Genomic DNA, 26,918 nt, shown 5'->3' with positions numbered 1-26,918 from the left:
GATAATCGCTCATTGCGTCCATCTCTGAATCAGGCCCATGGTGAGGTTTTCAGATTCTTGGCAGCTCTACATGTTACTTGGCAGCTCTACATGTTACTTGGCAGCTCTACATGTTACTTGGCAGCTTTACATGTTACTTGGCAGCTTTATTGGAATGATCATCTCTTCTCACCACCAAAGAATATGGTAATATCCGGCTGCCGCTGGCCTGCCCATTCTTATATTCCATTATCATTGCAGGCGACTTTAAAGCGCACCCCAAACACTTGATCGTCGGCCCCTCCTGGCTGAGAGGCTGGAAAGGGAACGAGCTGCAGAGGTGCATTAGGAAGAAGATGATGATTGGAAGCAGAATGTTCTTTAAGGAGAGACATGACCTGGACAAGAGGATCAGCTTCCTGTACAGAAGATTTAACCGCTACGGAAAACACCGCTGAGGCCGCCAGGGTCGTCTCATGTCTGCAGGCACCAAATAAATTATTTCTTATTACGTTTGTCAATGAGTGTTTATCTTCCCACTTTCTTGATGGGATTCTGTAATCTCTTCAGTCACTGAATCACATGTATATGAGTATAGAGCTTCCTTAAATGGATATTTCAGGCGCCATATCACCACATGCACCAATATGAGTATGAACCACTAAATTTAGGTGCGTGAAGCTTATACTGGCCTTAATATATCCGCCGTGACTTCTCTCCTGTATAGCAGATGCCATTTTAGGGGGAACGTGGCTCCCTTGCAGATTTCGGATGTAAAAATGCACTGTGTGGACAGTATGGGAGGGGCAGGGTGTGTGATGTCACAGCAGCTCAAATGACTGCACGTTGGTTTTCTGGAAATAGTTTGGGAGGCTTGCGTTTTATTTAGTATTGGACGATTACTGCCCCTGTGCAAAGACAAGCTCAAATCGACTACTTCTAACATAGATGGTACCCTGACCCAGGCAAGACCCCAGCTCGCGCACACAATTAAAGGGAACGCTTTTGGGCAGGACGAGTAGGAATTAAATTAAGACTGATGTTATAAAAATAGTCACAAGTAGGCATTGATAACGACAGCTACAAACGAAATAGGCAGAGAGAGGCGGACTGGCCATAGAAATACGTAGAACTTTTTACACTGATGGAACTGACCATGGGCTCGAAGTATCTTGAAGGCCTGTTGGAGGTAATGCTCCAGACCACACAATCCTCTATTTTTGTTAACACTTTTTTTTCTTCCCTTTTATAACTTGTGAAGCCCCATGAGTCTCTGGGCCTGATTCAGACCCGCTCGCAAGCGGGTCGATGTTGGCCTAGTACGCATGCGCACGATGGAGGCGGCTCCGTTGTGCGCATGCGTGAGACCCGGATAGCGACGGGCAAGCCGTCGCTCCGGGTCTCACTATAAAGGGGGCGTGCTGTCGATGGTGACAGCACGACCCCTTTGGTGGGCGTGCCGGGGACATGGCTGCCCAGACAGAGGCGTTCCCATGGGAACGCCTACCGTCTGGGGCCGGCCCCACTGACATCACTAGTGATGTCAGTGGGAGTGCTTTCGGCTCTGATAGAGCCGAAAGCACTCGGGCTTGTGGCAACGAGACCCTACCACAAGGGTCTCGTCGCAAGCCCGATGGTCTTGACCATCGCGACCATCTTCCTGGCCACTCGCTATAGCTGTGGGTGGTCGCCCGCAGCTATACGAGCGGCCAGGAGGCCGCTCTAAAAACTAAGAGGGACGGCCCTGATTCAGAGCGAGCGCTCTGTAAGAGGGTCCGGCTCTGAATCAGGGCCTCTGTTCCAGCAGCAGCTTACTGGCCTTTTCCTTTGGTTCCCATACTTTGAATGGCGATCAGGGATATTGGCAATGCTGAGGAACATTTGTACAAGAATTACCTTTTCAAAGTAGCTCTTCGTTTGATGAAGAGTGCTCAGCTATATCTTTGTAGTTGGAGGTCCATGTATAACACTGTATAGCTCTATCCTGCTGTGATGGATCTCACTACACCAGGGAGGTGGTGGCCGGCCAAGTGATAGACTTCCCCACTGCTGCTGACAAATTCCCTAAGCATTTTGTTCATGTTGCTGAGAGATAAAGTATTTCCACGATCAAGGGAACTGTTTTGCTGGCCGGTTTTTCACCGATTTGTGTGAGACACACAAGCAGAACCTCTCTGATACACAACCACTAGGGTAGAAAACCTAATGAGTGCAGTCGCTGAACATGTATAAGAATGTATCAGAAAATGGAACTAGTTGCAACGTTGTCCATTGTAACCTGCCGAAACCTGGAGCTGTGCAATGGTGTGTGAGGATACCAGGGTGTTGTATAGTTCTTACTGATACCTCGAAGTGGGTTTCATAAATCACCCAGGCAAAAGGTGAGAAAAGACTATCTCTTTTATTACATGGTGATAAAGGTAATAGCAGTGCACACACGAATACACAAACTTATGCAGCAGTGCAATCCCTGACTGGCCTAGTGTCACCACGTTCCAATCCTCTCCATTCTTAAAGACATTGAGGCTGTAATAGCTGTTGGTTGCCACTTTGCCAATAAGTTGGTCTTGTACAGTATATACCGAATGTTCCTCTGGGTGCTTATTTGACCATAAGGTCGTCCTCCATTAATCTCTTATAACGAATATAGATTCAGGATAATTAATGTGACTTGTAGCCTCCCCCTACGATGATCTTGTCCTATCTTGGGATTGGTTGACTGTGTGCCGCTACCAAAGGAATGCATTTACCCAGGCAGAACTACACAAGGTTATGGAGTTGACGGATGGGGGGGGACATCAAGTCACAGAGTTTTTACACCAGATATATCTAGAAAAAATATCTGGGACTATATCCAATAAAAAAAATGTTCAGACTGACATCATGGTAAACTGTTCACCGTTTCGGTGCACAAACCCCTTTATCAAGACACCGTACATAAATTACATACCTTCTATACAGTAGTGCTCCCCCACTCCACAGCGCCCACCAGAGGTCTCAGTGTATATCTGTGTGCAACTGAGTCTCTATACGAAGTGCTACAATGTAGCGGCCGCAGCATTTTATCATTCCAAGTTCCCTTATGGATTATACAACTCAGCTGCACACAGATATACAAGTGGGGCATATCAAATTAATCAGCACAGTCTGCTGCATTGCGTCTTATGGCCATATTCAATTGCCGGCGATACTTTTTCGCCGATGACGTCATATTTGCCAATCTGGATTTATCCCCATATTCAATTCTTCAGACCTTTCGCCAGTGCGGTAAGTCAATGGATAGAACCCTGCGAACAAGTATCACCTATGAATATGTGTTGGAAAAAAGTGCAGAATTGGAGTTTTGGGGTACATCCAGAAGCCAGCCAGCACCCCTTGGACTGTCCCCCAAAGGTAAATTGTTAAAAAAGTTACCCAGGACACCCCAAAAAAGTACTTTCGTTTTAGGGGTGGAAAAAAAACAAAGTTGGGGGGACAAACTTCTAAACTAGCGAAATAGGCCCAGGGGTGGTCCCCAAGTATGCCACAGGTGTTTTTTTAATTGCAGGTGGTTGCAGTAAGTGGATTTTTCACGATTTTTAAAAGTTCACATTAGCCACTTTAAAATATGCTTGCACCCATTTTCATGTACCCCAAATTTGCTGGGACTACCCATTTTACAAAAAAAACTTGCTAAATGCTATTCTTCATCACTTTATCAAAGACGCTAAACAGCACCTATTGAGACCATTTAAAGACCCAAAATACCTTCAGCAGGGCTATTCGGGGGTACCCATAGTGAACCCCCATGTCACAGCATCTTTAGGAGGGTGTCAGGCTGATTTCCCCAAAAATGACCACTTTTCGCTCACTTCGTTTTCGGCGGGTCTCGTTTTTGGCGATTTGGAATTGAATACGGGGATACACGGGGACAAGCGCGATACTTTTTCGCACCCAAAACTTCCGATGCCGGCCAAAAGTCCTGCAACTGACTTTTCGCATCTAATTGAATATGGCCCTTAGTGCCGTATTCAATCAGCAGCAAGGCAACAGGCGAAAAAAATAACTGGAGAAAAGTTTTCTCCATCCCAGACCAGGCGAAAAAAAAATGCAAAATCCCTACTTTTGCTTAAAAATGTGGGAATTACTTCCAGAACCCTTTGGACAAACCCCCCCCCCCCCCCCCCTATTGATAAATTACCGGAAAAAAAATCATAAGCTGCGCACTTTGGCAAAAAACTACTGCGCAAATTTTGGGCAGTAAAAAAAAAAATAGTTGAAAATGGTTTTAACCTATTGGGTCTGATTTTTCGATGGGCGGATGGATGCGTCAAGTGTTTTAAATATCGCATGCGGCCGCAGCAGGTGGTTTTTTAACGGTTTTTAAAATTGTGTTTTTACGTCACGAAAATATACTTGCATCCATTTTAACGTACCCCCAATTTACATGGAACAGTAATTTCCTGGAAAAAAATTGCTTTCTTTTTTCAACGTTTTTTTTTCGCCCAAAATTTGTTTTTTCGGCAAAGTACGCAACTTATGATTTTTTTTTCCCCGGTAATTTATCATTAGAGGGGGTGTCCAAAGGTTTCAGAAAGTTTTTAGCCAAAAATAGGGATTTTGCATTTTTTTTTTTTTTTGCAGACCAGGCAAGTCATTTTGTCTGGTCTTCTAAGCTTATTTCTGCTAACCTCATTTGGCTAGCAGGGCGTCTAGAATGGCAGCCTGCAGCCAGCTTCTATGCAGCAGTGCCGCCTAGAGCGTCCTTAGGACCCTTCAGACGGTCACACCGCTGCCCTTACAGCTCCCCGGAGCATCCTCAGGATGCTTTGGGCATTGCTGTAATCAACGGCGATTGTGGCCCCGCCCCGTGTAACCTCACCTGGAGGGGACGTTGGCTGCAACGGGCCCGCAAATAATGTTATATATACATATCAAAATGGCCCTCGGCAGAAAAAAGGTTCCTCACCCCCTGCTCTAGAAGATAATAGCTAGAATCTAATGGGTTGTTATGGGCAACATCTCCACTTCTAAAAACTCTAATGTTAGTAAATATACCCCTCAGTATCACTCGCTGAATGTTCTGCTAGCAGAAAATATATAATCCCTATTGCCGGTATATTGCCGGGTTATTGAAAATCCAAGTGCCAACTGCAAAAAACAGTCACATAGATCCACTTGGTAAACACCTGCAAGTATAACTGCTAATACGATTGAATGTGAAAAGTATTCTGCTTAACTTGTCAGTGTAACATCTGGATAATTACCCAGTTTTATGCTGATTATTCAGCTCCCGATACGGGTGCCTCTGCAGCAGCGACCGAGCTGGCTTTCAGCTGCTATATTGCTCAGTCTTCCTAGACTACAATTGTTTGCGTTGTTCCAAGTACAGCAGTCAAAACCGTAGGAGACCACCTGGGATGTTTAACCGTCTGTGTATAATCTAGTGCCGATGGGCGCTCTTATCTCCGTCAAGTTACTGGATGAATTCACAGATTAGGGGGTACAGGTATCGGATGTCCACTGATGCATTTCACCTCTCCAATATGCGGGGGCTTCTTCTGATGGTGATAGCTACTGGCGCCAAGCATTCTGGAGCTTGGTAACCCCAACAGCATAGCAGCCCTCATAGAAACCAATGGGGGCTGCTTTGCGGTCGGAAATGGTGGGATCTCAGCAGATATGGGAGATATCTGCTGCAGTTCCTCCATGGGACATCCTTGGGATCCTTAATATTTGCGGGTACTCCCCGAAAACATCTGTTTCCAGGGGATATCCTGCAAATATATGTGCCCCTAAACCACCAAAGACACTGCTCGTGGGCCAGTGCTGTGTACTTAACCCCCATGCTAAAATATGCCAGCCAACCCCTGCTCTGGTCACACCCACACAGTGCTGGTCACTCCCACACAGCACTGGTTACAGCTCCTCCCCTTCTCAGCATAGAACATTTTCAGCCCCAGGCCCATGTGGGCCTTATACCGGCCCTGGTTGTGGAACTACAAGTATCAGTATGTCGTGACCACACAATGTGAATTTCGAGCCTTTTTCCAGCAGTGATGCTGCAGGGGACCTGGCCACACCATGTCATCTCCTCTTCAGCAGACCTGGGGCGGGATGTACTAAAGGGGAAAATGCGGTTAAATCCCCCAAAATGCTGTTTACGGGGCGTTTTACCGCATTCCCCATATGTACAAAGCACCGGAATGCTATAGGCTTCTTATCGGGACGCTCCCCCATGGATCCCTCCCATCACTCCCCCGCGACCGGATGCGCAGGAGGACTTCTGGGTGTTCTGTCCGGAGCCATCGCAAAGGACAGTTCTTATTGGGAGAGCTGTCCTTTGCAATATTCTAGGTACATACCGCAGTATGTAGCCGAAGACAGGCAGGATGTACCGCATGGCGGATGCGATGCTTAGTACATCTCGCCCCTGGACCCGGTACATTTACCTGACCCCCTCTTTCGCCTCTTTTGTTTCTGACTTTGTGCTAATTGTTGCAAATTGTGCCAAAAATTATAACCACACACCAATCATTTTTTTTTTTAAATCCCGGTTTATCCCAAACTGGTGCTGATGGGTGTAAATGCTGGGGCAAACAACACAAAGGGCTAAAAGTAATAGGTTCCTATCTTCAGCCGTTGCTGGGATCTATGCGAGTCTCCCCATATTTTTAAAGTGGCAATCATTATAAAAGACTAAACCAAGCTGGCACCGGTACCACAGCAGGCCAGGGGCGTATCTATAATTGGTGCAGGGTGTGCGGGGCCCCCGGGACCAGGTGGGGAGGGAGCATGCACACCTGGCACCCATATTATTTAAAATTTACCTCTCCGAGGTCCCGCGCTGGGCGTCAGCAGCGGCCATTTTTCTGGCGTCATGCGCAGTAGACTCGGGGCACGCTCTAGTGCCCAGAGTCTACTAATGCTCCGGTGGCCGGCCAGACACATCAGTCGGCTGCCGGGAAGAGAGGAAGGGGCCCCCGGACGGGAAATGCGCACGGGCCCCCTCCTCTCTAAAGTCGCACATGCAGCAGGCATCTGTGGCCAGACCAAAAAGCAGACATATGGGACCAACGCAGAATAGGCCTCTATGTTTCCACTATGGCCCGTATTCAATTTGAAGCGCTAAGTCCAGATCCGCGTTAAGTTACCGTCGATGACGTCATTATCGCCTGTTTTGGTTTTACCCCGTATTCAATTTGAAAGACACTCCGCCTAGGCGGAAAGTCAATGCAATGTAATAGGCGGTAAAATTTCGCCTATGAATAGCAGGCGGAAAAAAGTGCAGAAGTGGGGTTTTGGGGTGCAACGTTGCGGGAACCCCCGTGCAGCCTTCAGAGAGTCCCCCAAAGGTAAACTGTGTCAAAACATTTTTTAAAAAAACTTAAGGACACCCCAAAAATTGACTTTGAAAAAGGGGGCGAAAAAATAAATGTTGGGGTACAAAGTTAAAAACTAGCGAACTTGACTCTGGGGGGGTCCCCAAGTATGCCCCAGGTGTTTTTTTGATTGCAGGTGTTTGCGGCTGGTGGATTTTTCACGATTTTTTTCAACTTCACTTTTTCAACTTTAAATATGCTGACCACCATTATCAAGTACCCCAAATTTGCTGGGATAAGTTATTTTCTGCAAAAAATACTCCTGAATACTGTACTATTCTGCACCACGTATACAAAAATGCAATTTAGCAGCTATTGAGCCCATTTAAAATCACCAAATACCTTCAACGAGCCAAATCGGGGGGGTACCATAGTGAACCCCCATGTCAGAGCATCTTTTGGGGGGTGACAGGCTGATTTCCCCAAATCTGACAGTACTTTCCGCTTGTTACAGTATCGCCGGGTGTCGTTTACGCCTACTTTGAAATTGAATACGGGGTAAACCTGGACGGCTGCGTTGCTTTAACGCCTACAAAACAGCCAAAGTCGGCATTAAATCCGGGCCACGTTAACTTAACGTGGCTCGGCTTAAATTGAATACAGCTCTATGTTAGAAAGACTCCTCCCTCTTAACGTACCTGTTTTAAGGTGACATACGAAGTAATAATAACACTGAGCCTTTCATGCAGTTTTGTTTTTATCTTCAATACTCCCTGTGGGAAGTTACAGTACAATCTGTTTGAAAGCCCTGACTTATATATGATTTACGTTACCAAACAATGGGCCTGAATCAGAGATGTACGTTAGTTGCGCCAATGCTTCTTGGTACGCGGCGGGCGCGCAAAATTCTGCAAAAGTCACAGGATGAGTCTTAAGTAAAAAGATGCCCACTGCCGGCATCTCTGGTCCGAAACGCAGCATTGGATGAACTGCGTGACCATCGGACGCCCCCGTTTTCTGAAACGCTGCCTGTCGCCATTCCCAAACGCCAGCAGCATATGAATCAAGCTGCGGCTTTTGGGGCTCTGCGACAGAGTTTGCAGGACCAGGTCTGCACGTGCGCATTGCGCCTCCTGCTTGTGCGCAGATCATTAAACTCAGGAGATGAGCAGAAACATCATCATGAATCAGGCCCCAGTGTATTTAGTAATAAGCTTTCCGTCAGCCTATTTTGATAGACAACCAAGATTATGAACAGTGCAAGTATAAAACCGAATATTTTATTGAGATTATTTAAATAATCCAGTAAGTGCGTAAAATGTACATTACGCTCTTCCTCAGCATTATATACACCTAAAATTCAAACGTTATTACAGTCTCCAGTGTCAGGAATTTCTGGTAAACATCATTTTTTTTTTTCCTAAAGTCCCAGTAAGTTCCGTCCTTTGCATCATTTCGTTTTTTTCACCTCGGCGTCTCCATCCGCCGTTGTCTGTGCAAACATATAAACGACTCTCAGCGTGACGAGGAAGACGATGAATGCGATGATGAAGCCGAGTATTCCTGAGTCCATCACAGTTTCTGGCCGGGGGAAAATAAATTCTGTATTAATGTCAGAGTGTTTTGGTGCAATATCATTGTCTCCTAGGGGCAGACTTATTAAAGCTTCAAAAAAAAAAAAAAAAAAAATAGTGGTGTTCCCATAGCAACCAACCAGATTCTCGCTATCATTTCTCTGTAATGATAGAATCTGATTGATTGCAATGGGCATTTATAATTACTGTACCTTTGACATGTCATGTTTTACTATCACTAAGTATATACCCTGTACGGCATTGCAGAAACTTTGTGGAGCCTTTAAAAAAAAAAAGGATAATAGTAATAATAGGAGAGCACTCTAGAGTGAGTTCTAAGGGGCATATTCAATTGGGCGTGAGGTTTAAAGAGGAAAAAACCTTGCCCTCCTCGCGCCCAATTTTGAATTACCTCGGATATTCACGCTCCCGAAACCTGCGGTATCCAATTTAAAAAAAGTGGTCACGTTGTTTTCAGCTCTAAAAACTCTGCACCGCGTAAAAAAATAAATAAAAAGATCTGCACTTACCTGCCCGGGGGTCTCTGCGGCTCCGGTGGCCTCCCCTCTATCTTCTCACTGGAGAGGGGGCTGCTAGGAGGCATTAGGGGCTGGTGGGAGGGGCAAGGGCTGCTGGGAGATGTAGTTCTCCCAGCACCCATTCTGGGGGGCCACACTGACACTCACTCATACTCACACACTGACATACTCACCGCTGCTGCTTGAGTCCGGGTCCCGACACTGGAAGCAGAAGACAGCACTTCGGGAGGTGAGTAATTACTGACTAAGTTAATTGGAAACTTCCAAAAGCTTAATTAGTCATTAGGAGGGGGGCCGCCGGGGTCCCAGAGCAAGTCCCACTGATTTTTCCCAAAATTAGCGATTTCAGAAAAAAATCACACTTGCTCTGGAGGTGCGAGAATAAAAACCTCCCGGTGCTAAAAATAGAAAAAAAAATGCACCCAATTGAATAGCAAAAAACCCGCACCTGCAGGAAAAACATCGCAGGTGCAGGAAAAACATCGCCGGTGCAGGAAAAACATCGCAGGTGCAGGTTTTTTGCTTTTCTCGCACCCAATTGAAAATGCCCCTAAGGCTGGTAATGAATAGAAGTTTGGACAACAGGTACTTCTGGGGATGCGCTAGCCATTTACTGAGGAAAAATAAAATACATTAGTTACAAATGATGTAACCAGATAGCGGCGTGGTGATGCATATGGACCGGGTAAATGGGGAAACTTTGGGAGGGGTAAAGCGAGAAAGTTGCCCAAAACAACCAATCAGCTTCGAACTGTCATTTCAATGACTGAGCTAGATAAATGACAATTAGAAGCTGATTGGTTGATTTGGGCAACTTCTCCACTTTATCTCGTTCCAAGGCTTGCTACATCTCCCCCTCTGTGAGAAGACGTTCATACAGTCTGAGGTGTAATCAGCCCTGTGTCAACAGCACAGAGGGGGGTGAACATTAAGTGGACAAAACCTGAAAAATGTTCCAGCTTAATTATTCTTAGCACAGGGGAATAGGCTTCAGTTTTGTTCCCCATCACTGCAGGGTATATGAGCAATCATCGCATACCTGCTATATATTTGCCTCCTCTGAGTCACCTGGCCAAGTCTGCAGTGACATCCTACCCTACCCCGATAACGAAATAACACATGTCCCTTACCCCTTATCCTCACCTCTTAGCTGTCCCCAGCATGAAGCCAGCTTTGTGCTTTGTTACGTTTGCTCACACAAAACAAAACTCTCACCCATTTCCCCATAGAAAACTTTCCAAATGTATCTGAGAATCATCACTGAGGAACCCATCTGTCTACCTTGTGGGAGAACGTTAACCTGGACCTCGATTGGATCCTCGATTGACACGTGTGACACAGCACAGGTGTATATGTCAGGAGGGGCTCCAGGTAGAGGTATGGGAACCTGTATGTGGCTGGTCAGATTGTAGGTCCCATCCTTGTTCCTGCGATGACTGGACGTCACGGGGGATGAGTGAGTGATCGGCGCCCCGTTCAGCAGCCAGGTCACCTCCACATCCAGCGGGTAGTATCGGTTAGTGCAGCAGGTCAGGGTGGGGTTTGGGTCTGTGCTCTGGAAAACTGTCACCTGAGGGGGCTCTGAGGAGAAACGAGACATCGGTCAGAATGTTTGTCACAAGCTGCTGAAGGTAATTTATAGTTATGGAAGTACAATATTTATCAAGACGTGATTACATCAGGCAGCTGGTCTGCCTAGCTGAGCCCATAGCCGCTTGGAAATAGAGAGTATAAGTAAAGATATAGACAAACATTTTGGATAAATAAATATACAGACAATGTTACAAAGTATCAGTCTCTCTTGCCCTGGGGTGCAGGTGCATTTATTCAGGTTTGATTCACTGGCTGCATATTGGAGCTCCAGCAGCCGAACAGACTTTATGAGACTGATCCTGATTTGCATACAATGCCGATATTTGTGCAAATGTCCAATGTTCTTTGCCGGAGCATGCGTCTAAGTTGCGATAACCTTGTATCTAACAGTGTGTGCATCTCACGGTTCATACGAGCAGAGGCTCGGTAGCAATTAAGACGCACGGTCTCAGAAAGCTATTGGAAGTGTATTGGCCGTTCCCGGGCGGTGACTATTCAGACGCATAGAGATGATCCGCCTTAAGGGCGTTTTATGGGAATGTCGTGGGTGTCACATAACCGGTTGCGCACCCAGATGCTTAATAGCTCACAGTGCTGATGGTGACTCTGCGCCTAGTAGGGGGCTGCTGCAATTTCCGATGGCTCGTCCGATGGCAGCCTCTACAGATGCAGCAAGCAGGATTGTTTCCTCTAAAGACATACAAATAATGGGTAATGAGCGTTATAAGTGGCTATTACTGTAAATTTCATTAACGAACAAGCTTACAGGGGTCCAACCAAACAACTGTGAGTGCCATAGCAATGTTTTGTGGAGGTCCCCATGTACCATTCGAGGGTGATGTAACCATGTGACATCGATCACCAATGGACTGTAACCCATTCACAGTGCCAAGCTGGACCAGCTTTGTACTGGACAGTCCATTGGTGATCGATGCTAACAGACTTAGGGCCTGATTCAGGCCGCTCGCATAGCTGTGGGTGACCACCCACAGCTTTTGTGGGCGGCCTGGCGATGGTCGCGATTATCGCGACCATCGAGCTTGCGACAAGACCCTTGTGGTAGGGTCTCGGTTCCCGCAAGCCCGAGTGAACTTCCTGCTCTAACAGAGCAGGAAGTTCACTACTGACATCACAAATTATGTCAGTAGGACCGCCCACAAACGGCAGGCGTTCCTCCGAGAACGCCTCCATTTGTCCAGCCACCCCCCCTCCCCACCTACAAAACGGGGCGAGCTGTCGATCAACATCGACAGTCGCCCCATTTTGTAGCGAGCCCTGGAGCGAGTGAAGTTCTCACTCGCTTCGGGGCTCACGCACGTACGTTGCATACGCCGCGTGTGCGCACTGGTTGACCATTGACCCGCTTGCGAGCACTATGCGCTCGCAAGCGGGTCTTAATCAGGCCCTTAGTTCCCGCCTGATCTAAGGATTTTATTCTACCTTATTGTAACTGGATTTGTTACATTAATAATCTTGAACCGTATACTCCTGATGAAGTCCCTTTGGACGAAACGCGTAGGGTGTGATATCTATTTTATGAATCCAAGTGTCGTCAGTAAAGAACCTGCCAAACTGTTACAAACCCTGAAGGGCTATGAACATGATAAATTTGTGTTTCTTAATTGAGGCAATTGAAAAACTGAATGATTGATGTAAGCATTTTATTGTGTTTAAATTTGTCTACAAATATATGTGTTTTAAATAAATGTTATCATTGAAGTTTATCTAATGTTTGGCCTTTGGGCTGTTCTTTTGGGTGTTTTTGGTGAGAGGACCCTCCCTTTTCATAGTTACTGAACTTTCCAGCATCCAAATTGGAGGAGCAATAGAGATATCAAGAATTTCTACAAATCAAGATCTACATTGAAGTTACTTAAGGACATCCATAATATAAGTTTCCTCCTTGAAATTCAGTAATTTTAGTCCATTGAACCTAATTTTGCGCCCTCTAGTTGTTTTGTGTTTTTTCATATATACTGTATATACAGTATATATATATATATATATATACAGTCTTACGTGGGAAGCAGCACTCCTGGCACATATGAGGCTTGAGTCAGTGTTTAGAAGGTCAACGTTTCAAAGCTCTTTAATATCGCTTTATATTAAAGAGCTTTGAAACGTTGACCTTCTAAACGCTGACTCAAGCCTCATATGTGCCAGGAGTGCTGCTTCCCACGTAAGACTGTTTGCATATATTTGCGGGCACCCGGACAAGTTTTCTCTGTTACAGGGAGTGCCAGACCTGGCTGTGTTCTATATATATATATATAATCATAGCTCTTCAACTTATGAAGTTGTTAAAGTTAATAAAGCCATCATATATAACTGTTAGTTAACCTCCAGCATTGCTAGATCTTTATTGCTATATGGATCCAGAGACAAAAAAAACTCAATAAAGTTCCACAATCAATCCTTGTACTTCAGATTTTCATGTAACATGTAACCAATTTGATTAAAGATCAAAAGGGTCATCTACACTTCTACTACTACTTACACTATCTGCTAAAAAGCCTGGGTAAAAAAGAATTCTAAATAGGCCTCTGTCATGGCCCCTCGTACCCTAGGAAGACGAAAGTCCCTTGTTTCCAAAAGAAATCTTCTCTTCCAAATTAGTGGCTTCACCTAGGTAGCTAGATCTCATCTGTCAAAGAAAAAAAGAACATACCAATCTTTCCCTGATACATTTAATTCCAGTCCTTTGCCAAGCCCCTAATTTAAGCTTAGGCCCCAAGCTCTAGTCCAAATTTAATAGTCTACTCCTCGGATCTGTCCAAAGTCAAAATTCTGATTCCCTCACACTGTATCATTTGTACCAGTAATAACCAAAAAGTTGGATGTCTGAATTTTGTTTCATATAGTGGTCCATTTAACGACACCACAATCTGCTTGCACCAATTTGCCAGAAGCTTTTTCCCAGTAAAAGGCCAGATTACCTCTGATCTGCAGTAGGAGAATTTGCTGCAGCTGGTGCCCTCCGGAAGTCACGGCACAAATGTATGTCCCCTCATCGTGCGCCCGCAGCTGTCTTATGATCAGAGACACATCTTCCTTCCCTTCGTTTCTCTCTTGTCTCATAGTGATATGGGAATCCTCCTCAGGGTTCAGTCTCTGCCCTGTGCCATCCTTTTGTAGGTGCCACTCCACAGTCACTCCTTCCGTGTCCCCCCAGACCTCGCAATTTAATGTCACTTCTTTAGAGATGGAAGCCTTTTGCAAAGGTGGGTAGGATGATACCAGGAGGTCCACTGAAATAAGACACATTGTAAGGTGGAGACAATAGAGGACAATAGTGGAGGAGAGTGTACAAGGTTACTAGTAGGAGGAGAAACAAGAACGCAAAAGTAAAGGGTGAATGAAGTGATATAAAACAAATGAAGACCATAGACGTGCTATGTGGCGGAGAGTGGAAAAGCCAAGGGATGTGAGAATAAAGAAGAACATTGAAGTGAAGGGTGGATTAGAGTAGAGGTGAGTGATATACAATGAATAAAGGTCATATAGACATGAAATGTGGATGAGGTTAGTGATATATGATGATTGAAATCAAAGAAGTGATGTATGGCAGATAATTTAAGAGGCAACTTACATGAGAATATAGAGGTCCATAGAAGTGAAGGGTGGTATATATGATGAATGAATACCATAAAAGTGAAGGGTAGTTTATATGATGAATGAAGACCGCAAAAATGAAGGGTACTATATATGATGAATGAAGACCATAAAAGTGAAAGGTAGTTTATATGATGAATGAAGACCACAAAAGTGAAGGGTAGTATACATGATGAATGAATGAAGACCATAAAAGTGAAGAGCTGAGTGATATATGATGAATGAAAATGAAAGAAGCAAAGAGTGGAGAAGGTAAGTGATATATGATGAATGAAGACCATACAAGTGAATGGTGGAACAGGTGAGTAATACTGTATATGATAAATGAAGACAGGTGTAAGATGTGAAAGGTTTGCAATATATGATGAAGGAAGACCATATTAAGTAAAGGGTGGAAGAGGTTTGTGATAAATGATGAAGGAATGCGAAAGAAGTGAAGGGTGGAATCATGATTGAAGACCATAGAAGTGAAAGGTAGAAGAAAAGAGGTGAGTTAAGCTGGGTACACACTAGACGATATATTGGATAATTTGTCGTTTTGGGGCAAATCGGAACGACACATCGTCCAGTGTGTACGCACTATTGCGCGCTCCCGTGCATTGTTCATCGCCTCATTACATCTGCCTACAGTGCAGGCATATCTCAAAAGCCAGCGAATGACACCATGCATCTGGATGCGGCGAGGGAGCAATATATCGGGCAGTGGTACACTACAGTAGATCGTGCAGTGTGTACGGACCGCCCGATATATTGTGCTGTTGCAACTGCCATCGATGGGTACACACATTGTTTAGTGTGTACACAGAATAATATATGATGAATAAAATTATAGAAGTGAAGGGTGGAAGAGGTGAATGATATATGGTGAATGAAGACCATAGATGTGAAGGGTGGATTAGGTGAGTGATATACGGTGAATGAAGACCATAGACATGATGGGTGGATGAGGTGCATGATAGAATGAAGAGCATAGAAGTGATGGGTGGATGAGGTGCATGATATATGGTGAATGAAGACCATAGAAGTGAAGGGTGGATGAGGTGGGTTATATATGGGGACTGAAGACCATAGATGTGAAGGGTGGATGAGGTGCATGACATACGGTGAATGAAGACCATAGAAGTGAAAGGCTGAGGAGGTGCATGACATATGAGGTCTGAAGACCATAGAAATGATGGGTGGATGAGGTGCATGACATATGGGTAATGAAGACCATAGATGGGATGAGGTGGCTGATATATGGTGAATAAAGACCATAGATGTGAAGGGTGGAGGAGGTGCATGACATATGGGGAATGAAGACCATAGAAGTAAAAGGTGGATGAGGTGCATGACATATGGTGAATGAAGACCATAGATGTGAAGGGTGGATGAGGTGCATAACATATGGTGAATGAAGACCATAGATGTGAAGGGTGGATGAGGTGCATGACGTACGGTGAATGAAGACCATAGAAGTGAAAGGCTGAGGAGGTGCATGACATATGAGGTCTGAAGACCATAGAAATGATGGGTGGATGAGGTGCATGACATATGGGTAATGAAGACCATAGATGGGATGAGGTGGCTGATATATGGTGAATAAAGACCATAGATGTGAAGGGTGGAGGAGGTGCATGACATATGGGGAATGAAGACCATAGAAGTAAAAGGTGGATGAGGTGCATGACATATGGTGAATGAAGACCATAGATGTGAAGGGTGGATGAGGTGCATAACATATGGTGAATGAAGACCATAGATGTGAAGGGTGGATGAGGTGCATGACGTACGGTGAATGAAGACCACAGAAGTGAAGGGTGGATGAGGTCCATGACATATGGGGAATGAAGACCATAGAAGTGAAGGGTGGATGAGGTGCATGACATATGGCAAATGAAGACCATAGAAGTGAAGGGCTGAGGAGGTGCATGACATATGGGGAATGAAGATTACAGAAGTGAAGGGTGGATGAGGTGCATGACATATGGGGAATGAAGACCATAGAAGTGAAGGGCTGAGGAGGTGCATGACATATGGGGACTGAAGACCATAGAAGTGAAGGGTGGATGGGGTGCATGACATATGGGGAATGAAGACCATAGAAGTGAAGGGTGGATGAGGTGCATGACATACGGTGAATGCAGACCATAGAAGTGAAGGGCTGAGGAGGTGCATGACATATTGGGACTGAAGACCATAGAAGTGAAGGGTGGATGAGGTGTATGACATAAGGTGAATGAAGACCACAGAAGTGAAGGGTGGATGAGGTGCATGACATATGGGGAATGAAGACCATAGATGTGAAGGGTGGATGAGGTGCATGATATACAGTGAATGAAGACCATAGGTGTGAAGGGTGGATGAGGTGCATGACATATGTGGAATGAAGACCATAGATGTGAAGGGTGGATGAGGTGGGTGATATATAATACCATAGAAGATAGCCTAGAAGATACAATAGAAGCTAGGTGGGTGAATGAAGACAATAGAAGTGAAGGGTGGATGAGGTGCATGACATATGGGAAATGAAGACCATAGAAGTGAAGGGTGGATGAGGTGCATGACATATGGGAAATGAAGACCATAGAAGTGAAGGGTGGATGAGGTGCATGATGTACGGTGAATGAAGACCACAGAAGTGAAGGGTGGAAGAGGTGCATGACATATGGTGAATGAAGACCATAGAAGTGAAGGGTGGATGAGGTGCTGATAAGACTGTAGAAAAAAGGTTGCAGGAGATTGGATGAATCAAATGATATATGGTTGAAAAGTGTAGAAGTATTGTGTGATTGAGAGTGCAAGACATGAGGAGTTTGTGAAAGGCTCCAAAATACACAATAGTTCAGCAGTAATTATAAAATAACACAACATTTCTTGGTACCCAGTTGAGTAGAGGGCAGTGATGGATATTTTGTATAATGTTTGCTGTGTTTTCTTTTATTACACATGCGATGAGTAGACATAAGTAGAAGGCATTGGATATGTTAAGCAGGAGCAGTGAATAGATACGCATCGCCAATGCTCCCCATCCCTATCTTTGTAGGCTTGCATAGAGCAGGGGTGTGTTTTCTTTTTCAGCATAGTAGGAGTGTTCGCCAATGGCTACCCCCCAGTGATGTAGCCAGGGCCTCACCTGTTATTGGTACAATACTGTTGTCACTCAGAGGCTGGTCTGATATTTCATTGGCTGCTTCTGCTCTTGCCACTATGGCAATGCTGATCTCTGGCAGGCGGATGTGAGCGGCATAGAACTGGGAATAGAGCGGGGAGATCTCACACACGGCCTCCTCTCCCTCACATTCCACATGCTGCAAGCGTTCCGCAAACGGAAGCGGAGCTAGGTTCACTGGGGGGACAAAAGAGAGAACAGTTGCATGGATGAACGTTCCTGTGCCTCTATACACATTGAAGCATAACGGAAGAGAGGTTGAGGCCCACGCTACTAAGACTTGGGGTCTGATTCAGAGGTGGACGCTATAGCAGCTGCGACGCGTCTTTGTGCGCAGCGAGACTGCAAATTTATGCTAATGCCACAACCAATGGGCTGCCTACTGTGATGCCCAACAGCTACGACTCTACTCCGCCACTGTGCGTGAAAAGTCGCACCATCGAACACACATCGGACATTAGAGGAACCGGACGGTTGCTCAGAATGTTGGTGGGAACATGGCCGCCAGTGCCATTGCGTCTGTAGATGCCTCCTACCTCCCAAGAACGCGCACGGACATTGGCTATCTCTGTGTCCAAATTTGTTCTGTGACCGCCGGCGGTAACCATAGGGGGGATGTAGTCTGGAACCCGACAGTCTAAATGCCGACCGCCGGCTTCCAGACTGCTTTATCCCGACTAGGGCCGAATGACAGGCGTCTAAATGTAGACGCCTGTAATTTGCCCGGCGTCGGGAGACCGGCGCCCGGCATCCCGATCGAGCAGGTGCCGGGCGCCGCAGCGGACAGCCGTGGGGCAGGGAGGATTAGGGTTAGGCACCCCCGGGGGGAGGTTAGGGTTAGGCAGTGGGGAAGGGGGGGTTAGGGTTAGGCACTTAGAGGGGGGGTTAGGGTTAGGCACCCCCTAAGGAGGGTTAGGGGGGTTAGGTTAGTAAATACTTACCTTTAGGACGATCGGGATTTCCTCCTTTGTCGGGCAGCCGCTGTCGGGAATTGCGGCCGGTGGTAATACATATCACACCCCCATAGGGACGCATGCAAAGAACATCAGGCAACGGTGCAGAAATCGGCACTGCGTCCACCTCTGAATAAGGCCCTTAATTTGACTGATAGAATGGAGCGCACCAAACTCGCAAAGCAGCGCGCTGTGTTCCTAGATGCCTTCTCTACTCATAGTGCAGTGTTCATGCGCGGTAACCTGCCATCACATCATACCATAGGCATAATGCGCTATAATGTGAATGAGCCCTCACACATTCTTGATAAATCCAGAAAAACCGCCTTTAAACCAGCGGAATCCTATTGAAGACGTGAAAAGTGCATCACAAGAGCCGATATTGTGCTTTTCACACTTTTGAATGCTAAGCTGGAGTCCTGCGCAGTGACTCAAATCTGCATGAGCAGTGGATCATCCACTGGGCAACCTCGGCTCTAGCATAGGGCCCAATGGACACTGAGGGGTTCAGATGTACATAACATGTTTTCACAGATAGAGGTGGGACGGTGAGCCACACCAGTACATGTGTTAGAGCCCCAGCTCTGTAAAATATGTTGCCCTGAATCTAGAAGAGTCATGTAAGTGTTCCTGTCACATACATAGAGCGGAGGCAGCCATTTTTATGGGATGCCGGCACTCGGGATCCAGTCAGTCAAAATCCAGATGACGGCACACGAACAGGGTTAGGATACCCACATCTTTCGGTCAGTATCTTAACCCTCCCCGTCTCCATACTCCTAACCTTCCCTCCCCGGTGCCTGTACCTAACCTCTCCCCCCTAGTTCCTAACCCTACCCCTAGTGCCTAACCCTAATCCCTGAACCTAACCTCTCCCCTCTAGTTCCTAAACCTAACCTTCTCCTGCCCAATGCCTGAACCTAACCTCTCCCCCCTAGTGCCTAAACCTAACCTTCTCCTCCCCAGTGCCTGAACCTAAGCTCTCCCCCTAGTGCCTAAACCTAACCTTCTCCTCCCCAATGCCTGAACCTAATCTCTCCCCCCTAGTGCCTAACCCTAACCTTCTCCTCCCCAGTGCATGACCCTAACCTTCTCCTCCCCAGTGCCTGACCCTAACCTCTCCCCCCCTAGTGCCTAGCCTTCTCCTCCCCAGTGCCTGAACCTAACCCTCCTCCCTTAGTGCCTAACCCTAACCTTCTCCTCCCCAGTGCCTGAACCTAATCTCTCCCCCCTAGTGCCTAACCCTAATCTTCTCCTACCCAGTGCCTGAACCTAAGCTCTCCCCCCTAGTGCCTAACCCTCCCCCCTAGTGCCTAACCCTAACCTTCTCCAAAGTGCCTGAACCTAACCTCTCCCCCCTAGTGCCTAACCCTCCCCCCTAGTGCCTAACCCTAACCTTCTCCTCCCCAGTGCCTGAACCTAACCTCTCCGCCCTAGTGCCTAAACCAAACCTTCCCTCCCCGATGCCCGAACCTAATTTCTCCCCCTAGTGCCTAACCCTAACCATCTCCTCCCCAGGGCCTGAACCTAACCTCTCCCCCCTAGTGCCTAACCCTCCCCCCTAGTGCCTAACCCTAACCTTCCCTCCCCAGTGCCTAACCCTAATCCCTAAACCTAACCCTCCCCACTAGTGCCTAACCCTAATCCCTAAACCTAACCCTCCCCCCCTTAGTGCCTAACCCTACCCCTAGTGCCTAACCCTCCCCTAACCTTCGGAATGCCGGTGGTCGGGATGCAGGCGCCGGGATTCTAACAGGTGTCGGGATTCCAGCGCCGGTATTCTAAGCTCCGGCGCCCCCTTTATCACGATACTGAACGTATCCCATTGCTAAAATAAAACCAATATTCATATGAGAAAGCAGCCTATCAATTCCCTGGTAACCAGTGACACTGCTGTTTCAGTTCACTAGGAAACAGATACTTTAGCTTATAATTACATATCTCCCAACCATCCCGATTTTGGCAGGACAGTCCCGCTTTTTGTGCACTTTCCTACCGTTCCACCTGCATTGTCCCCCGGGGGAAGGGGGTCGGGAGGCCAGTCTCTCTCACTGCTGCTGGGGGCAGGCCAGCAACTCGGGAAGCTAATGAGCACAGTCACACCCCTTCATGAAGCTCAATGGAGGCGTGCCACGCGGGATATAGTCACCACCTTGGCGGTCGGATGCTGGCGCTCAGAATTCCAGCGCTGGAATCCCGACAGAAGTCAGAATTCCAGCTCCAGAATCCTGACCGCCGGCATTCCAACGGTAAGTTTAATTGTTAGGGGGAGGGTTAGGGTTAGGCTGCAGGGGGAGGGTTAAGGTTAGGCTACATACCTTCAGACATCGGGATCCTGACTGTCGGAATGCAACTGTCGGTATTGTGACCGCCGGCATCCCGAGCGCTGAGATCCCATACCCAACCTGTGCCACACAATGTCCCGAATCCCCCTTCCCAAATGTTGGGAAGTTTGTGATCATAGAATTTAGGTTCTACCCACAAAGTGGCTGCATCCACTGCGGGTGACGGGTTCACTTTCTACTGACCTGCGGCCTCAAAAATCGTCATCTCTGGGTCCTCAGGAAGTTGATAATCTGGTAATGGATCCATCTGCTGCTCTGCAGTCACCGTCATGTTGCGCAGGATCAGTGTCACTTTTTGTCGTGTAAAGCCAAGCCCGCCATGACCCGTCTGCAGCAGCACATATTCACAGGGGAGAACAACATCTAGGGAGCGCTGCAAGGCTGGGACGGCTGCACCTCGGACCATGGGGCCTGTGATAGAAAGACTGTTATCACTCTGAGGATTGCCCCTCAGCACCATTTCTTATTTGTGAAATTAATTCTTTACATTTTGTTGCCCAATATAACCTTCTGCCTGATTATAGCTACGGCCATCTTGTCTCTTACTTCATGTGTCCTTCCTCTGCCAACCATGTTATTATTACATGTAATCAGGGCCCTAGATGCTGGCACAGCCACTGTCCTGAACTGGGGTGGTCTCACAGTCTATTATACCCCATTAAATATTTTTCACTACAACTCTACCAGGTTTGCGCCTCTCTAGTTCTGTATTTATGCCTGCCAACATGTAACAAAAGCTTTATTACCACATAAACATGAACCCCCAAATCTCCAAATCATTCCCCTGTTTTTCTGAAGCTAAATCCAACCTCTTAAGCTGCATACACACACAACGATTTTTTTAATGATTATCGTTAAACGATATCGTTTAACGATAATTGATGGCAAAAATCGTTCACTTTCTGAGTCAAACGATGAACGATTATCGTTCATGCGCGTTCACGTTTGTAGTTTGTCGTTCAGTCAGACTTGTCAACTCAACGATTTTCATTAAGGGAATATGCAAAAATCGTTTGTAGTTCATAAAAATCGTTCATGACATTTAGTAAATGAACAACTTTAGTAAACGATTTTAGTAAATTTATAAAAGGGAAAAAATCGTTTACTCAAATCGTTCATTAAAAAAATCGTTGTGTGTGTATGCAGCTTAACGCTGAAGCGATAATCCGAGAGATTTAGGGACACAGATGCCCAGGAAAAAAGCGATGGAAGCTTAGCAACCAATCAGATGTTGTCTTTCATTTTCTAACCAGTAATAGAAAATATCACAGACTCTGATTGGTTACTATGGGTGACACAGCACATTAAGGGATCTCTGTACCATTGTACTATATAATGATTGGACCGCATGAAACTTATCACTGCACAGTCTAAGGGCCTGATTCAGGGATGTTTGTTGATCAGCCGCGCTCGCAGTCGCTGTCTCAGTAGCGGTTGCGGGAATATACAAATGCTGATCTCAGCCTCCCCTTTGTGCTCCATGGTGAGATGGAGTGTGCGAATGGCGAGACGCCCACTTTCAGGCTGCGCTGTCTGTGCATGTGCGATGGAGAGTGTAAACACTCCAACATCGCTGCGACATCAGACGCACCATTGACATTTGCGGTAACCTATGGTCTACTCCAGCTACGCTCCTCTAATCCAACTAACCATGGTCTCTGCAGCACTGGATTTGTGATTGGGAAAGCAGCGGCGTTCTCAGACACCCCCCGTGATACTCCCATAACGCGGCATGAATCTGCCCCTTTTTGCGATCACTGTAGGTCACCTCCCAGTCTCCACCCTGATACGCCCAGGGATCGCAAACCCCTTCTCAAGTGTTAGCGGTGCCGTGCGCAATTGCGAATGCCATTGCTCAGTTCCCAAGTGCGCAGTAAGGGATTCCTGTACTTTTCATGCATTCACAGTAGCGAAACATTGCACAACTGCGTAAATATCGCCACTGCCTCCATCTTTGAATAAGACACTAGGCCCACTATGGTCACACCCACTCTCTGACATCTGTTACCTCCCAAAAGTAATACTCCATATATCCTCCTGCCTTGTACCATCTTACCTCTCTTCCTAGGTGCTTCACTATCAGCTGCCCCCACCCCACCCCAGTTCCCCCATACATTTACCACAGCCCACAAAGATGTCTCTCACTGTTCAGCATCAGGATGAGTCCCAGCAGCAAATATCCATTGTCCTTCATAGTAGAATCTTCCGTCTCAGTCATCCAGTGCAGGTATATACAGAATTACTACACAGCAGCACTCACAGCAATATAGGAGGAGGTTACTACAAACTACATCTCTCACAGCACACAAGTGTGCAGGAAAACTGACACTGGTCCTCACATCACACCCTAACACACATCACACTGTAACACACATCAAACTCTAACACACAACACACTGTAACACACATCAAACTCTAACACACAACACACTGTAACACACAACACACAAAACTCTTCCGGATATAAAATGGCAAATTCAGTTCTCACAACCTTCACTTTCACTTTTACACCAGTCACATGATGCTGCCTAAGAGCCATCACTGAGACACCTATTATTAGGGAGGGTTTAGCCACATCCTGCTGCTAGTGCAATGCTCTGCCTGCCATGCTGGGGCTGGCCCGTGTCTGCAGGAATTGCTGCAGTGCTTTTAGGAGGGCTGGGCAGAAAGTGGTGCAAAAGCCTGCAGTCTGGTACAATGCTCTGGGCCTGATTCAGAAGTCCATGGAAATCCCCCTGCGACTGCGATTCCGTACGCAGCGGTTCTGCAAAAATATGCTAATGCCGCAGACGCACCGGCTGCGTCTCTGATCCGCCACTTGCGTACAAAAAAGTACCATCGGTCACACCATCGATACTCTGGGCAACCCTATGGTCAGGGCCGATGCGACCATTAGGTAGCTATAGGCGGCTGCCTAGGGATGGGATTCATTTGATGTTTAATCGGAAACATCGGTCAGATGGTTCCAATATTCAATGTTTAACCCTGAAATGGTGAGGATCCAATGTTTCTCCCCCGATGTTTCCAGTGTTTTGTTGTTGTTGTTGCTTTAACTCTGTGTGGCTGCTGGCAGCTGCAGTTACTGTGTGTGTGATGCTGGCATTTAAATACACAGTTTACACACTCTGCTGCGTTCGTGCATGCTGCTGGGGGCTGTGGCTAACATAGTGAAAGACACTCTGCACAGCCAATCAGCAGCAGCACATAGAACAGCCTCGCCCCCAGCTCACTGCCCTTGGTGCTGCTCTCAGTGAGTCACTGGCTGCATATTATGTGCTGCTGGGGCCAGTGACTGACAGTAAAAGACACTCTGGTCAGCCAATCAGCAGCTATTGGTAATTGAGCAATGAGTGACACTGTCAGTCCCTCACTGCATGTGCAGTATATGTATGTTTGTATATAGATAGATAGATAGATAGATAGATAGATAGATAGATAGATAGATAGATAGATAGATAGATATCCAGGCACAAAGGTACAGCACTCCAATAAATAAGTGTATATAAACCACCATTAATACATACAGACAGTAGTATGAGTCGATGTTTCCGGCAGCACAAATACCCCATTTAATGCCAATGTTTCAGTGGGACTGCTTGTAGTATGCTGCCTAAGCTGCATACACACAACGATTTTTTTACCAACGATTTTATGAATGATTTTCAATCAGATTATCTGTCAGATTTTTAAAGTGTAATGAACGATTTTTGTGAACTACAAACGATTTTTCCATATTCCCATAATGAAAATCGTTCAGTTGGTCAGTCTGACTGAACTACAAACTACAAACGTGAACGCGCATGAACGATAATCGTTCATCGTTTGACTCAGAAAGTGAATTATTTTTTCAAACGATTATCGTTCAAAAAATCGTTGTGTGTGTATGCAGCTTAAAAAGTACCAGGTCCTTACAGATCTTATAAAGGAGTTTTGCGTTTTTTAAATTCTCTGAGTGCTGCTGTTTTTTTGAACCACTGGACTGTATACGCTGTAAGCCCCCATCAAATAAACAGAAGGATGATTTCAGAAGTTTATTAGTGTATTATGTTTAAGTAGGTAGTTTACATAAAAAAATAGAAACATCGGTTAATATCGGATAACACTGATGTTCCAGAACCAATGTTTAGGACTTAACAATGTTTTGCATCCAATGTTTAAAGCATCAGTACTTCCAATGTTATCCTTCGATGTCCCACTTGAGGGCGCCACTGAGTCCAAAAAAAAAAGATGGATGTCTTAAGGTGCCTACATACTATGCAATATTTTACACGATTCACACGATTTCGACGCATCGGAACGACAAATCGTGTAAAATATGTTCAAATGTGAGTGTTCACTCATGATCACGTTCCCAATTCGCGTACCCGCTGGTCGTACACATACCTCCCAACTGTCCCGCATTTAGGGGGACAGTCCCATTTTTCCCGCGGTGGGGGGGGAAGTTGGGGGAAGCATACACGCTGCTCTGCATAGCATGCAGTATGCAGAGCTAGAATAGACGCTGTGTGCATGCGCACAGCATCTATTCAGAGTACGGGGGGAAGCCCGGGGGCTGCCCAGCATCTCGGAGATGCTGGGCACGCCCCATTAGTGATGTAAACGGGGGCGTGACATCAGACCATGCCCCCTTTACGATTAGGCCATGCCCCTTTTCGGGCGCGCGCGCCTTCGGCGCGCAGGTCCCGACTCCCTCCTAGCAAATGTTGGGAGGTATGCGTACATCGCATCTTCAGAACTTGCCTGCTGCAGGTAATATCTGCCAATCTCGTACACGATGCACTATAGATGGTGACACCTTTAGTCCCGGCCAGGACTACTGATGACCAAGGCTGATGCAGGAACTCCCCCACCTCCAGTCATCTCCTTTCTTTTGGTTGCTAGTCTGTCACTCAAGGTGAGTGTGTGTGTGGGGTTTAATGAGTGGTGGCAGAGTGTGTGAGTGTGTGTGGGGAGGGTTTAATGAGTTCTGGCATGGTGAGAGTGTGTTAATGAGTGCTGGAAGGGTTATTGTGTGAGGGGATTAATGAGTGCTGGCAGAGTGAGTGTATGTGTGGGGAGGGTTTAATGAGTTCTGGCATGGTGAGAGTGTGTTAATGAGTTCTGGCATGGTGAGAGTGTGTTAATGAGTTCTGGCATGGTGAGAGTATGTTAATGAGTTCTGGCATGGTGAGAGTGTGTTAATGAGTTCTGGCATGGTGAGAGAGTGTTAATGAGTTCTGGCATGGTGAGAGTGTGTTAATGAGTTCTGGCATGGTGAGAGTGTGTTAATGAGTGCTGGAAGGGTTATTGTGTGAGGGGATTAATGAGTGCTGGCAGAGTGAGTGTATGTGTGGGGAAGGTTTAATGAGTTCTTGCATGGTGAGAGTGTGTTAATGAGTTCTGGCATGGTGAGAGTGTGTTAATGAGTTCTGGCATGGTGAGAGTGTGTTAATGAGTTCTGGCATGGTGAGAGTGTGTTAATGAGTTCTGGCATGGTGAGAGTGTGTTAATGAGTTCTGGCATGGTGAGAGTGTGTTAATGAGTGCTGGCATGGTGAGAGTGTGTTAATGAGTTCTGGCATGGTGAGAGTGTGTTAATGAGTGCTGGAAGGGTTAGTGTGTGAGGGGATTAATGAGTTCTGGCATGGTGAGAGTGTGTTAATGAGTTCTGGCATGGTGAGAGTGTGTTAATGAGTTCTGGCATGGCGAGAGTGTGTTAATGAGTTCTGGCATGATGAGAGTGTGTTAATGAGTTCTGGCATGGTGAGAGTGTGTTAATGAGTTCTGGCATGGTGAGAGTGTGTTAATGAGTTCTGGCATGGTGAGAGTGTGTTAATGAGTTCAGGCATGGTGAGTGTGTGTTAATGAGTTCTGGCATGGTGAGAGTGTGTTA

General features: G+C 46.4%; 2 protein-coding genes across 3 annotated transcripts in view; one reads left to right on the top strand and one right to left on the bottom strand.

Annotated features, from left to right (window-relative positions):
- MRPL51 (mitochondrial ribosomal protein L51) overlaps positions 1-490 on the top strand; it is a 42,280-nt gene extending 41,790 nt beyond the window's left edge. For both annotated transcript variants that reach the window (XM_088480931.1, XM_088480930.1), the window contains exon 4: positions 241-490. In XM_088480931.1, the coding sequence (XP_088337057.1) occupies positions 241-437 (197 nt within the window). In that variant the 3' untranslated portion in view covers positions 438-490. The remainder of the gene's footprint in view (positions 1-240) is intronic.
- A 7,541-nt stretch (positions 491-8,031) lies between these two features.
- TAPBPL (TAP binding protein like) lies at positions 8,032-24,186 on the bottom strand. Its single transcript, XM_088480919.1, has 6 exons — positions 23,193-24,186; positions 21,231-21,458; positions 17,714-17,926; positions 13,923-14,234; positions 10,675-10,974; positions 8,032-8,861 (listed from the first exon to the last, which is right to left on the bottom strand). The coding sequence occupies exons 1-6, from the start codon at positions 23,263-23,265 to the stop codon at positions 8,731-8,733; spliced, it is 1,257 nt and encodes a 418-aa protein (XP_088337045.1). The 5' UTR covers positions 23,266-24,186; the 3' UTR covers positions 8,032-8,730.
- Between the last annotated feature and the right edge of the window lie 2,732 nt (positions 24,187-26,918).

Source organism: Taudactylus pleione, unplaced genomic scaffold (genome assembly GCF_031769625.1).
Source record: "Taudactylus pleione unplaced genomic scaffold, aTauple2 ptg000258l, whole genome shotgun sequence".
NCBI lineage: Eukaryota > Metazoa > Chordata > Amphibia > Anura > Myobatrachidae > Taudactylus > Taudactylus pleione.
This window is presented reverse-complemented; position numbering and strand designations above follow the sequence as displayed.

Bases quoted from the DNA above. Each gene is read 5' to 3' on its own strand.
- TAPBPL (XM_088480919.1), bottom strand. From the start codon at position 23,265: ATGACTGAGACGGAAGATTCTACTATGAAGGACAATGGATATTTGCTG. The intron at 14,235-17,713 runs GTGAGGCCCTGG...GTCTTATTTCAG, and splicing joins CAGTATTGTACCAATAACAG to TGGACCTCCTGGTATCATCC. The intron at 10,975-13,922 runs GTAATCTGGCCT...GTTTCTCCTCAG, and splicing joins TCTCCTACTGCAGATCAGAG to AGCCCCCTCAGGTGACAGTT.